Source organism: Trypanosoma cruzi, genomic scaffold (genome assembly GCF_000209065.1).
Source record: "Trypanosoma cruzi strain CL Brener 1047053516515 genomic scaffold, whole genome shotgun sequence".
Taxonomy (NCBI): domain Eukaryota; phylum Euglenozoa; class Kinetoplastea; order Trypanosomatida; family Trypanosomatidae; genus Trypanosoma; species Trypanosoma cruzi.
In genome coordinates, this window is record NW_001849349.1 from 70,330 (window position 1) to 82,294 (window position 11,965).

General features: G+C 50.0%; 9 protein-coding genes across 9 annotated transcripts, besides 12 other annotated features; all 9 read left to right on the plus strand.

The window, feature by feature from the left end:
* On the plus strand, nt 1–687 carry Tc00.1047053506413.10 (CDP-diacylglycerol synthetase, putative; the record flags this gene model as incomplete). Its single annotated transcript, XM_801860.1, has 1 exon — nt 1–687. A coding segment is annotated over one exon (687 nt), but the record flags the coding sequence as incomplete, so codon positions are not given.
* Nucleotides 1–11,965: a sequence feature (heterozygous, Esmeraldo-like haplotype).
* Nucleotides 843–864: a sequence feature (AT_rich).
* On the plus strand, nt 869–1,228 carry Tc00.1047053506413.20 (40S ribosomal protein S33, putative; the record flags this gene model as incomplete). Its single annotated transcript, XM_801861.1, has 1 exon — nt 869–1,228. The coding sequence occupies one exon, from the start codon at nt 869–871 to the stop codon at nt 1,226–1,228; it is 360 nt and encodes a 119-aa protein (XP_806954.1).
* Nucleotides 1,250–1,342: a sequence feature (T-rich).
* Nucleotides 1,375–1,713, plus strand: Tc00.1047053506413.30 (40S ribosomal protein S33, putative; the record flags this gene model as incomplete). Its single annotated transcript, XM_801862.1, has 1 exon — nt 1,375–1,713. The coding sequence occupies one exon, from the start codon at nt 1,375–1,377 to the stop codon at nt 1,711–1,713; it is 339 nt and encodes a 112-aa protein (XP_806955.1).
* Nucleotides 1,741–1,770: a sequence feature (AT_rich).
* On the plus strand, nt 1,933–2,925 carry Tc00.1047053506413.40 (hypothetical protein, conserved; the record flags this gene model as incomplete). Its single annotated transcript, XM_801863.1, has 1 exon — nt 1,933–2,925. One exon carries the CDS (start codon nt 1,933–1,935, stop codon nt 2,923–2,925), a length of 993 nt encoding a protein of 330 aa, XP_806956.1.
* Nucleotides 2,942–2,983: a microsatellite.
* Nucleotides 3,256–3,297: a sequence feature (AT_rich).
* Nucleotides 3,299–5,050, plus strand: Tc00.1047053506413.50 (hypothetical protein, conserved; the record flags this gene model as incomplete). Its single annotated transcript, XM_801864.1, has 1 exon — nt 3,299–5,050. The coding sequence occupies one exon, from the start codon at nt 3,299–3,301 to the stop codon at nt 5,048–5,050; it is 1,752 nt and encodes a 583-aa protein (XP_806957.1).
* On the plus strand, nt 5,251–5,820 carry Tc00.1047053506413.60 (hypothetical protein, conserved; the record flags this gene model as incomplete). The annotated part of the gene is made up of 1 exon (XM_801865.1): nt 5,251–5,820. One exon carries the CDS (start codon nt 5,251–5,253, stop codon nt 5,818–5,820), a length of 570 nt encoding a protein of 189 aa, XP_806958.1.
* Nucleotides 5,858–5,922: a microsatellite.
* Tc00.1047053506413.70 (hypothetical protein, conserved) lies at nt 5,952–7,175 on the plus strand (the record flags this gene model as incomplete). Its single annotated transcript, XM_801866.1, has 1 exon — nt 5,952–7,175. One exon carries the CDS (start codon nt 5,952–5,954, stop codon nt 7,173–7,175), a length of 1,224 nt encoding a protein of 407 aa, XP_806959.1.
* Nucleotides 6,006–6,041: a sequence feature (T-rich).
* Nucleotides 7,185–7,322: a sequence feature (A-rich).
* Nucleotides 7,740–7,760: a microsatellite.
* Nucleotides 7,820–7,842: a microsatellite.
* Nucleotides 7,880–8,554, plus strand: Tc00.1047053506413.80 (cyclophilin, putative; the record flags this gene model as incomplete). Its single annotated transcript, XM_801867.1, has 1 exon — nt 7,880–8,554. The coding sequence occupies one exon, from the start codon at nt 7,880–7,882 to the stop codon at nt 8,552–8,554; it is 675 nt and encodes a 224-aa protein (XP_806960.1).
* Nucleotides 8,568–8,587: a microsatellite.
* Tc00.1047053506413.89 (trans-sialidase, putative) lies at nt 9,861–11,965 on the plus strand (the record flags this gene model as incomplete). The annotated part of the gene is made up of 1 exon (XM_801868.1): nt 9,861–11,965. A coding segment is annotated over one exon (2,105 nt), but the record flags the coding sequence as incomplete, so codon positions are not given.

Here is an 11,965-nt window from a genome sequence, read left to right on the forward strand (position 1 = left end):
GGTGGGATTCAAATTAAAAACATGATGCGAGGTATGATTTGGTTTTTGCTTCCTGTAAGCTGCGTCGTGAACAATGACATTTGGGCCTACGCATTCGGTAAAATGTTTGGGAGAACGAGGCTTTTGGCTTTGTCACCCAAAAAGACATTGGAAGGGTTTTTGGGCGCCTTTCTCTTTACAATGGCATGGTCGTTTTGGTTTGCCGGGTTTCTTGGTTATTTTCCGGAGCTCTATTGTCCAAAGGTAGATTTTCATTCGCCAATGCATTGCGAAAAGGATCCGTTGTTTGTCCAGAGGGCACTTGTGTTGCCGTCCTTTATTCAAAAACTAACGGGAAACTATTTAACGACTATTCAATGCTCCAAGGCTCAGCAACATGCCCTTGTGCTTGCGGCGTTCGCGTCCTTGTTGGCCCCATTTGGCGGGTTTTTCGCCAGTGGTTTAAAGCGGGCGTTCAAACTGAAGGATTTCGGTGACCTCATCCCCGGTCATGGTGGCATTACAGATCGCATGGACTGCCAGGGGATGATGGGGGTTTTCACCTACGTTTATTTAATGAGTTATGTGTATTCCGACGCAAAGTGTCCTTCTTTGCATGATTTGAGCAGTTGCGCCTTGCGATTGAGTGATGAAGGGAAAATTAGGCTTATGCAACTGCTGAATGAATCTCTATCAAAGGGCTTCTAAGGCTATTGAGGAAGATATTATTCCAATCATCAAAGGATTATTCTGTATTTGCTTCTGTTTACTTTAAAGGGGCATATATATATATATAATATTGAGGTTGGTGGGTGTTTTGTTGTTTATGGTGAGATTTACAGGATGAAACTCTTATTTCCACCATTATTATTTTTTTTATATAAAGTCAATGTGTAATATTTATATATGTTTCCGTTTGTTTGCTGTTGTCCTTATTTATTTATTGCTTTGTTTGAAAGGTCGTCTAGTAGTCATGACGGAGGTTGCAGCAGCCAAGAAGGAAAAGAAGGCCCCACAGGAGGAGGTTGTTGTGCAGCAGACGGACCAGGCACAGGTTGGTCTCATCATCAAGGTGCTCGGACGCACCGGCTCGCGTGGCAATGTGACGCAGGTTCGTGTCCGTCTCATGGCAGAGGAGGGCTCACCGGATGCAAACCGCACCATTGTGCGTAACGTGAAGGGACCGTGCAAGGAGGGTGACATGCTTTCGCTCATGGAGACAGAGCGCGAGGCCCGTCGTCTGCGTTAAGATTTTTTTTTTTGGACGCCGGTCTTTCATTTTATTTTTGTTTCTTCTTTTGTGGTTTCCTGATGCTGATTTTGTTGACGTTTTGTTTTGTTGTTCGTTTTTTTTTTTTTTTTTTTCTGGATGGCTGATATATTGGCCTCTTTTTGATGTTTGCTTCTTTTCCTCTCCTTTTATTTCTTTGTTACTGCTGTGTCATTAGCTCTTTAGTCATGACGGAGGTTGCAGCACCCAAGAAGGAAAAGAAGGCCCCACAGGAGGAGGTTGTTGTGCAGCAGACGGACCAGGCACAGGTTGGTCTCATCATCAAGGTGCTCGGACGCACCGGCTCGCGTGGCAATGTGACGCAGGTTCGTGTCCGTCTCATGGCAGAGGAGGGCTCACCGGATGCAAACCGCACCATTGTGCGTAACGTGAAGGGACCGTGCAAGGAGGGTGACATGCTTTCGCTCATGGAGACAGAGCGCGAGGCCCGTCGTCTGCGTTAAGCAAAAACATAAGAGCAATTATTTGCGTTTTTTTGAAATTAAATTTTTTTTTTTTTTGTAACTAATTGTTATGTTTTCTTTTTTACTTTTTAAAAAAAAGTGTTCCGAATTTCTTTTTTTTTTTTTTTTTGCGTGTGTTCCTACGCCTTGTGGTGTGTGCATGTCATTTTCCTTTTTTTTTTTTTTTTGCGCTTTGCTCTTTCCTAATTTTTAGGGTGAATGAATGTAACACTGGAGACCCTTGCCCAGGCCCTCACTGTCCTGCAACAGGCGACTGCAGCGGACTTGTCAGGGGAGACTGAGACAGCTGTTGAGATGTACGTCGCAGCAAAGAACGAATTGGACGCTGTGGCTCCGTACCTCCCCCGCGGACACGCCGATGTGGTTCGAGGCCATGCGGAGGAGGTTAAGCGCAGAATAGACGTGATCAACTGCAATCGATGGGCGAAAGAGGGCAAAAGTGAGTTCCCCACATTCCCTCTGGAGTATGTGCCAAAGCCTGTACCTGTCGAGGAGTTTAGGGTGCCTCTCAATCCCACCTTTCGGGTATTGTGGCTGATGCGTCTTTTGGAACGCTCAATAAGGCAAGGTGCCTTCGTGGCACCTGATCTGTATGTAGGGAAGGAGGTGTGGTACCAGAACGGGGGAGGCGCCGCCCTCACACACACGGGCCCGAAGATACGTTATCTGACTGCCCTCTGCGGGGCGATGGAGCAGTTGCGGGCGGTGGCGAACCTGAACAATACCGAAACCGTCACAAAAAGCCTTCGAAAATATTTAAAGACATCGGAAGAGCTTACAACGGCGTTAGAGATGGAGATTGGAATTCGCACAGACGGAGGGGCGTCGCCACGTTCAAGGATTGAACGGGGTATGCGAGGTTTATTCCACAAGGGACAGCAAGTGCTTCGAACATGGATGAATCACGAACCAAACATGGAGTTGTGTCTCATTTGGGCCGTCAACACACTCGGGCAGGCACAGCTGTTCGAAAGATGGATTATATACTACTCTCAAGTGCATATGTCATCGGCCGTGACAGAAATTATGGGTTTCTTACACCGTGCGGTGGGGCTTCTGTACAGTGGTCCCTGTAGTTTTTTGCTGCGCGATATGGCGATTCTGATAGAGCGGTACCAAGAGAAGTGCCGTAAAAGCACTACTCGTCTTCTTCCAGTAGATGTCAAGTTGGAGGGCGGCACGTTCAGTTAAAAATCCACACACACACAGAGAGAGAGAGAGAGAGGGAGAGAGAGAGAGGAAAGAAAGAAAAGCTTCTTCTTTTTTTTTTTTCAGTCTTCTTTAGCTGTCTCTGTGCTCGATTATCCGTCACGAATCCGGGTGAATGCCATGTGAATAAAATCTTTATTGCTCGTACTGTTCATAAGAATGGCTTGTTTCTTTACTTTTTTTTTTTTTTTTTTTGTGTGTGTGCGTTTGCATATGGGGTGGGATGTGGGGGGAATGGATAACTTTTCTTCCCTTTAACCGGCTGTGTTTCCCATCTCCATTGTACCCTACCCCCTACTTCCTACTTCCTCCTTTTTTTTTTTTTAATTTTTTAAATTTTTATTTTTAAATTAAGATGCAAAAGCAGCAGCTTACTTTGGATGCCGCATACAAGTTTACACTCTGGTACTCGCTATTTTGTGAGGCTCAAAGCAGAAAAGAGAGAACAACAGAGTGCCGCAGTCATGATACACGTGTAAGACACATCGCTTTTTCGCTCCTCAAGGCGTCTCTTCCACGCAAGTCGCTGAAGAGCTGTTGTTTGTCCGGTGCATGTGGCAGGGACTCTTTAACGCACAAAAGGGTACATTTTGGAAGACCCGAAATTTGTCCCGCGCCTGGTGGGCGTGATGATGTGTGCCAGTGCCTTGCCCATGCAACGGCGTGTGTCGGGTGCCCGGTTCGCCTTATGGTGAGGGACTACAGTTCCTCGGCCTCGCTCACAGGGGATCGTTATGGCGGGCTACGCTGCATGCTGCGTCACATGACGCTTCAGAGTGTAACGTTTTCTGGTACATCGGACCCACACGACGCACAGCGTGTGGTAGAGGAGCTCAGTCAAACGCTGATGTCTCACACAGGGACGTTGGAGCGTCTCAGTTTGGGAGGTATTCCGGCACACGTCGTGATCTCCCCACTGTTGCGCGCCATGACGATGGTGGATAGCTTGACGGAATTACGACTTGAGGATTGTGGAATACAAGATGTTGATGATATTGTCTCCTACTTAAATATGGCAAGGCATTTACGCCGAATTTCCTTGCGTGGCAACAGCGGGATAAGTGAGGGAATGGCAAAACTGGGTGGCGCAGTGGCAACATGCCGTTCGTTGCTGTCTGTTGATATGGGACTCTGTCGCTTGCGAGATGACCATCTTTATCACTTTCTCAATAACCTTCATAGCTTTTTGGGGCGTGCATCCTTTACTTTTGATGTATCCAACAATTTCTTGAGCAACCTTTCATTTGATCACCTTCGAGACGCCCCCGCGGCGTTTCGGGCAACCGTAAGCGAGTTGGATCTCAGCGGTCACAATTTGGAGAACTGTGGGGTTGTCGCATCTGCTATGCTTTTGAAGCTTACCGCCCTGCGTGGTATTTTGCTGGATCAGTGTGAGCTTGGGTCGCGTGATTTGCAGCGGCTGTGCAGAGTACTCAGTCAAAAGGAACGACGCTGGAACCTTTTGTCTTTTCGGGGCAATGCTTTGACCGCTCACGACATCAAGCGTCTGGCGCTTGTTTCACTTGCTGCCGGGTCTTCGCTTTGTGTGGCGGGAAACAGTATTGGTACGGGCGTCCAGAAACTAAACTTGACGTTAGTACTGCCTTTTTTATGTGAACTGGACCTCTCTATATGTGACATCCGGGATGAGGGTTTGCTGCAACTGGCGAACGCCCTTGAAAAAGTGGGGCCCTTTTCTTTGCGTGTGTTGCGGTTAGACGGGAACGACATTGGCGTGGAGGGAAAGAAGGGGTGTAGCGGGTTGCAGTTTCTTGGAAGGGCTCTGCGGGCGAGTTATGCTCCACGCCTTGAGGTGCTTTCCCTTGCACACAATAGGCTGTTGCTGCGGCCTCTCTTGACACTGGTGGAGCAGGTATCCTCCACTTTGAGGGAGCTTCACATCTCTTACTCTGCCATCGCAAACGAATACGGTGAGGTGATGAGTCTTGTTAAGGGAATTATTCAGCGTCAAAAAGGGGGTCTTGGGTTCGAGCAGCTTGATTTGTGGGCGATGCGTGCAGCCGATGCGGATGCTTTTTGCAGTGGGGAGCTGGAGATGTGGCTTGAGGGTCAGCGGGCTGTTCGGGTCGTCATGGGGACGAAGTGAGACTCTTTTTTCTTTTCTTTTTACTTGGCGGCTTTCCACAAGTTTATTCCTTTTCATCGTTGCTGTCTCCGTTTTCTTGTTTTTGACGGGTCCTTTTGTTTGCTGGTGATACGCACGAATGAATTTTTTTTTTCTTTTTAAATTTCTCCCGATTTATTTAGTTGCGCTGAAGTGCGTGGGCAAAGTGGCGAGAAAAAGTCATGGAAACGAGTGGTGTGCAGCGTGTGCCGGTCGTGTTGTTGCTGCGGGAGGAGTTGAGACTTATGGATGAAGTCATCAGCGGCGGTGGGCGTCGCCGCGTGTACCGGCACCACTTGTTTTTCCGCGCCCTCCTCGCACTGCGCATGGCGCTTGAAAAAATGCTGCCGCACTTCGCCCAACGCAGTGCCACACCACCACAATGGGCGATCACAAGACTTCTTGCGCTTGCGGTTCGATGCGGGGAGGCGGCGGCAGTGGAGTTGAGTGTGTCTCGCATTGACACCCTTTCCCTTGCGGCGCTGTCACTGGCGATATCGTCACGGATTGGATGTCTTCTCGGGGCTCTCTCTTTGCGTGAGCAGGACGTGTTCTCGGGCTTGGCTCTTGCCGAAGAAGGCGGCAGCAGCAGCAACAACAAAAACAAAAAGAAGAAAGATAAGAAGAGGGAAGGCGTGAATTTTCTTGTCACAAGAACACGAGGCCGGCAGAAGCGCTCACGATCGCCGGAGGGCGTCATGTCGCTGCAACGGCCAACAATTGGGTGCGTCATCGAGGCGGTTATTCATTGAGTCGCACGCATGCGTCGAGAAGTACATCTCTCTCTCCATATCTATCTATCTACCTACACATATATATATGTATACATAGAAATGGATAATATTTACATATATCTGCGCTGTTACGAAAGGACGAGGGTGCCATGATCCCCGAGCCGAGTCCATTTGTTGGGGGTTCATCCTCCTCCTCCTCCTCCTTCTTTTTTTTTTCTTTTTTGTGTGTCTTTTTTTTTCCATTTCAGGAGATCTCTGAACGGTTGATGTCGTCTATAGGCGGCTTCCGGCGCCGTGCCCCCAAGACACTCAAGACACGCCACGCGCTAAAAAAGTATGAACCCAAAGTTGTTGAGAACCCAAAAAAAATACTGTTTCTCCGCGGCTCACGGACGAGTAGTGTGGTGAATGATGCCATGACGGACCTTGCCGCCATCACGAAGCCGTACAATAAGAAACTGAAAAAGCGGAACGGTTTTCATCCCTTTGAAGGTCGTGAGCATCTTGAGTTTCTTGGCTTTAAGAACGACTGCTCTCTCTTCTGCTTCACAAGCGACAACAAGAAGCGGCCGCACAACATTGTACTGGGCAGACAGTTCGACTTTCACATTCTAGACATGGTGGAACTCGGCATCGTGGCGGCTGATCGTCTGGACTTGGAGCGGGTAAAGGGCATGGATGTGGCGTCGCTTGGCGGGAAACCTTTTTTTTTCTTTGAGGGAAGCGAGTTTGCTGCGGACCCGGCGTTCATTCGCCTCAAGAGCCTACTAATTGACTTCTTCCGCGGGGGAACCGAGACGGAGGTCAACCTTGACGGATGTGATCGCGTCTTGGCCTTCTCGCTCAGGTCAGAAAATGGCCGGGATGCGTGTGTGGCGCCGTCAACGGAGTGTTACGGCAGCGGGCCGCAGCGGGAACGAGGAAACACGGTTCTTTGCATGCGGCACTACGCCCTGCAGAAACCCAGCACTGCTGCCGGCATGCCTAAAACTTTGAGCAGCAACATCCAGCTTGTAGACATTGGCCCTAACTTTGACTTTTCCATTCGCCGCGCAGCCTTTGCGACGCCGGCCGAATTTAAGGTGGCAACACGAGTACCGAAGGAAGTATTGGCGACATTGCGTTCCACCGCGGAGAATGTCAGCAGCGACGCCATGGGGAACCTCCGCGGCCAGCTGCACGTTGGTAAGCAGGACGTGGATCAGCTGGACCTCCGCCGCTTCAAGGCACACCGAAAGAGAGGACGCCATGGGCGCGGAGAGGATGGCGATGGCGGCGAAAAGGACGAAGAGGCGCCACAAAAACGCCGTCGCCGTCGTCACGGAGGAGGAGGTGACGCCGATGACGACGCACGACCGGAGACGGATATATAAATTTCGATTAAACGAAGAAGAAAAAAAAAGAAAAAAAAAAGAGGGAAGAGCAATAACAATAATGAAGGAATAGTGAAGAGGAGTTTGGCGAGGAAAAGAATGTAATGGGGAAAATGAGAGAAAAAGAAAAAGAAGAATGGAAGAAAACCAACGGACAGCCGCCGCCGCCGCCGTGAGAGAATAGGGAGGGACAAGAAGTGAGTTTGAATTGTGGGAGGATGTCGTTTTTATCGTCCGGGAAACTCTTTCCTTTGGTGTGCAATTGGAAGCAAAAAGAGAGAGAAAGAGAGACTGAGATGTAAACACAAGGGTGGCTGTTTGACAGGCGAATTTGTGTTTACATTTTTTTGTAGCCCCTTTCTTTTTTTATCTCTCTCTCTCTCTTTTTTCTTTTGGTTACACTGCTCAAGTACACACTTATGTGTACGCATTTCATGCGTCGATGTTGTTCTTTTGAGGCGGGAGGAGCGGGAGAGGCATTTGTTTGTTTGTGTACCTTTTACTTTGGGACTGCGCCTAATGACATCTTCATCTCTTCTCACTGGAAGAAAGGTGAAAAAACAAAAAAACAAAAACAAAAACAAACAAGCATAGCCGCAGTAACATAACGCAGGGAGTGAATTCACAAATTCAACGAAACACAGATACATATATATATATATATATAAAGAATATTTATTTATTTTAGAAGCATTGACGTTTCAATGCCACCTCGTTTTTTCTCTGCTTTTCTTTTTGGCGGCGCGATGAATTTGTTTATAGGTGGCTCTGTGCATGCTGCAGGGGCGTACACGAGCCCGTATCCGCAGAATGCTCGTAACTCTGTTGTCTATCTTGACACAGCTGTTCAAGAGGGCTACACATGGTTTGGATCGGCGTCTATGAAACCGATAGGACGAGTGGAAGTGGAGCTATTTGACGATACAGTTCCCATTACAGCACGTAACTTTCGTGAGCTTTGTCGTGGGTACCCAAACAAAACGCCTGAGGGAAAACCTTTGCACTACAAGGACTCTGTTTTCCACCGCATTATTCCCGGCTTTATGATTCAAGGTGGGGATATCACAAAAGGCAACGGGACGGGCGGCTGCTCCATCTACGGCGTCCGCTTCAAGGACGAGTCCTTTGACTCAAAGGCCGGTGCACATAAAGGGCCAGGGATACTCTCCATGGCAAATGCCGGGCGTAACACGAACGGGTCACAGTTTTTTATCTGCACCGTATCCTGTCCGTGGTTGGACGGCAAACACGTTGTCTTTGGACAGGTGCTACGAGGGTTTGACCACGTCAAGGCTATTGAAGAGGTTGGGACACCACACGGCAAGCCAAGCAAGACGGTTTTGGTTTCTGATTGTGGTGTTCTAAAGGAGGCATCTTAGTTGGATGTTTACCTTTTTTTTTTTTTTTTTTTTGGATTTTTTGTTGCGCAATCGGTGAGGAACACACACACACAAAAAAAAAAAAAAAGGATACGTTTGATCCGACACCCAACTGACTGGCGGGAAAGTATAAAAGGAGGGGCATGACGGAGGCATTCGTAACAAAAGAACATTCATAACACACGGTGGCGAAGGAATGGAGAGGGGAGGAGGGAGGGGCTATCGTCGTCTTTGGTGTCGGGCTCAGTGAATGCATGGACAATGTTTTCTCCTTTTACATCCGTGGTTTCCCAGTTAAGCCTGATGCTGCTTTATTTTATATCGACGGTGGGGAGCAGGGAAGAGAGAGAGGGAGAAAAGGCCTTATTTTTTTTTCCTCTTTTTTTATTCCCTTTTCTGACACTTTTTTTTTTGGAAATAAGTAGAGGTGCGCAGATGGTAGTAAAGAAAAGGCCGTTTTTTGCGGATCTTCTGGGAAAGAATTTGGCGTATGAGGTTGGTGTCGCCGCACGAAATGAAAGGGAGTAAAAACAGCTGGATGCTTGCTGACACGTCGGTGACGGTGAGTGTGCCACGGCCACCGATGAGTTCTCAGGGAGAGGGGCAGGAGGGAGGGAGACGGAGACTGTACGCGTCCACTGCGGCGTGTGGTGCCACAGGATGCGGTTGCCATTGTGAAGGATGTGACGGCCGTCATGCGTGCAGCAGAGCGTCACCTGCATCTTTGTTTCTGCCGAGCTTGCAGGTACCGCGAGGAGGTGCAGCTGACCTCTCATCATTGGGCTGCTGAGGCCGTTTTTCCTCTCTGCTCAGCGGGAGAAGCAACTCTTCCTGCAGGCGCTGTGCTGTTCTGCATCGATGCTCCCCACGGGGTGTCACGCCGCCGTGTCGTTGCAGTGCCACTCGCATTGCGGCTTTATTTTCACTAATTGGCTTTGTGTGCAGTGCAACGCTTGTGCCCCTCACTGCACATGTGGCCCCCTCTCATTTTTCTTTTTTGCAGGACCGTGGCCTGTGGTCCCCAACTGGAAGGCTGCTCGCTTTTTAAATACTTTATATTTATTTATGCTGTTGAGGGGTGCTGGAGAGTAATGGCTGTGGGGATGGTGATGCCACTCACAGTGTGGATGGGTGGCGGTGCTCGCTGTCTCACCTCTTTGCTTGGCTTGTTTTCTCTTCTCTCTCCGCCTCACGCACAGACACGCTAGGAAGGAAGTTACGACTAAGCGCTAATCGCCACTGTGAAATTCGAGGGCACTGAAAGGACCAACAACAGCACACACACCGCCCACACACACATATTTCTATGCTCTCACGTGTTGCTGCAGTGAAGGCACCCCGCACACACAACCGTTGCCTTAACACCGGATCGAGCGGAAGGAGGAGGGAAGGAAGAGAGAGTGAGCAGCAGAGGCCCAACATGTCCCGGCATCTCTTCTGTTCTGCGGTGCCGCTCCTCCTCGTTGTGATGTGGATGTGCTGCAACACTTGTGGTCCCGCAGCCGCTGAGGACAGCAATTCAGGGGATGTGCGGCTGCCGCAACGGGTGGGTCTCTTTTTGCCGCAGAAGACGTCGGTGCTGCCGAAAGAGGGGGCGGGTCCGGGTGATGTAAGGGATGCATTTGTCTCACCCTCTATTGTCAGTGCTGGAGGAGTAATTGTTGCTCTTGCTGAGGGTCGGAAGTGGCATAGTGCTCCGCAGCATCCAGCCGCCAAAACCCTTGCGATTGATATTGTTGCGGGGTACCTCAACGCTACGGAGCCGTGGCCGTCCATGGTCGCCTATATCACCTCCAGTAAGTGGAATGCACACACCGTCTTTGACAGAGAAACCCCAAAGGATGGGTTGGGCATGGCGATTCTACCCACGTCACTTTCCAAGGGCAACGAGCTGTTCCTTCTTGTGGGAAGCTCTTACTTTGTTTTTGATGCTACTACGCAGCATTGGGTTGAAGGTGGAGGGGACATCCATTTGGTTAAGGGTGAGGTCACGCCGTCCACGGAAGACGAGCCGAGTAAACGGGTCCGATGGGGCAGACCTCAATCGCTGTTGGGGCTGATCACCGAACGTACCAAACAACTTGGCCTGCACCACGTTTCCGGTGCTGGTGGCTCAGGCATTGTGCTTGAGAGGGGCTGGTTTGTGTTTCCCCTGACGGCGTTAAAAGGCGAAGAAAAAACCGTCTTTACTATTTATTCAGTGAATGGCGGCAGCAGCTGGGACGTCGGCACAGGCACGCCTCCTGGGTACTGCATGGACCCTCTTATTGCCGAATGGGAGGAAAAACTTCTCATTGTTGTTTCTTGTACGGGTGGCCGCAAAGTGTTTCAGGCGGGTGACATGTGGGACACATGGACGGAGGCTCCCGGGGTACTGTCACGCTTGTGGACCAGCGAGCCAAACCCTCGGGGGCTAAATTTTGCGTTGGGAGATCTCCTCACTCTGAACTTTGGCATAAGGAGTCTCATGCTGTACACTCAGAAAGGGTTTCCCCAGGGGGAAGGCAAAGCCAATGCGCTCTACCTTTGGGTCACGGATAATAGCCGCGCGCGTCCTGTTGGCCCAATTTCTATGGATGATGATAGGGAGAGGACGGTTGCCAACAGACTGCTGCACTCAAATAATATGCTGTACCTTCTGCATGAGAGAAGAGATCAAAGTACCGATGGCATTTTTCTTTCCCCACTGAAGGAGGAGCTCGACACAATTATGTCCGTCGCGAATAGTTGGGCACTGATGGACATTTTCTTTTCCGGGTTGTCTATACCCACGGATGGGCTGGTTGCTTCTTTGTCCGATTTAGCCACTCCTGACACGTGGATCGACATGTACCACTGCGTGAATGCAACGGTGACAAATGCCGAGATGACCCCACATGGCTTTAGGTTTACGGGGCCTGGGTCCAAGGCGGTCTGGCCCGTGAACAGGGGGGAATTGAACAGGCAGTACACCTTTGTGGATTACAACTTCTCCCTTGTGGCGACGGCGGTCATCGAGAGGGTGCCCGCGGGCAGCGTCCCTCTGCTGGGTGTGAAATTGGATCATTCTAATCGCAGGGGGTTCATTGGGCTGTCTTGCACCGCGGAGGGGAAGTGGGAGGTGTCGTTAGACGGCAATACAACGAGATCGAGCAGCAATTGGGAGCCGGGGAGAGAATACCAGGTGGCGATCATGCTGCGGGACAACAGAGGCTCCGTGTACGTGGATGGCGTTGTGGTGGCGAGCTCCGAGACGATGCCAACTCTTGAGACGCGGTTTATTCAACTCTCGGAGTTCTACTTTGGGGGCGACGAAGGTGACCGAGGCAGCAGCGTGGAGGTGAAGAACGTTTTGCTGTACAAGCGCATATTAACTGCTGCCGAGCTAAGAAACATACAATGGAGTGCCTCCTCCACAAGTGGAAGTGGACC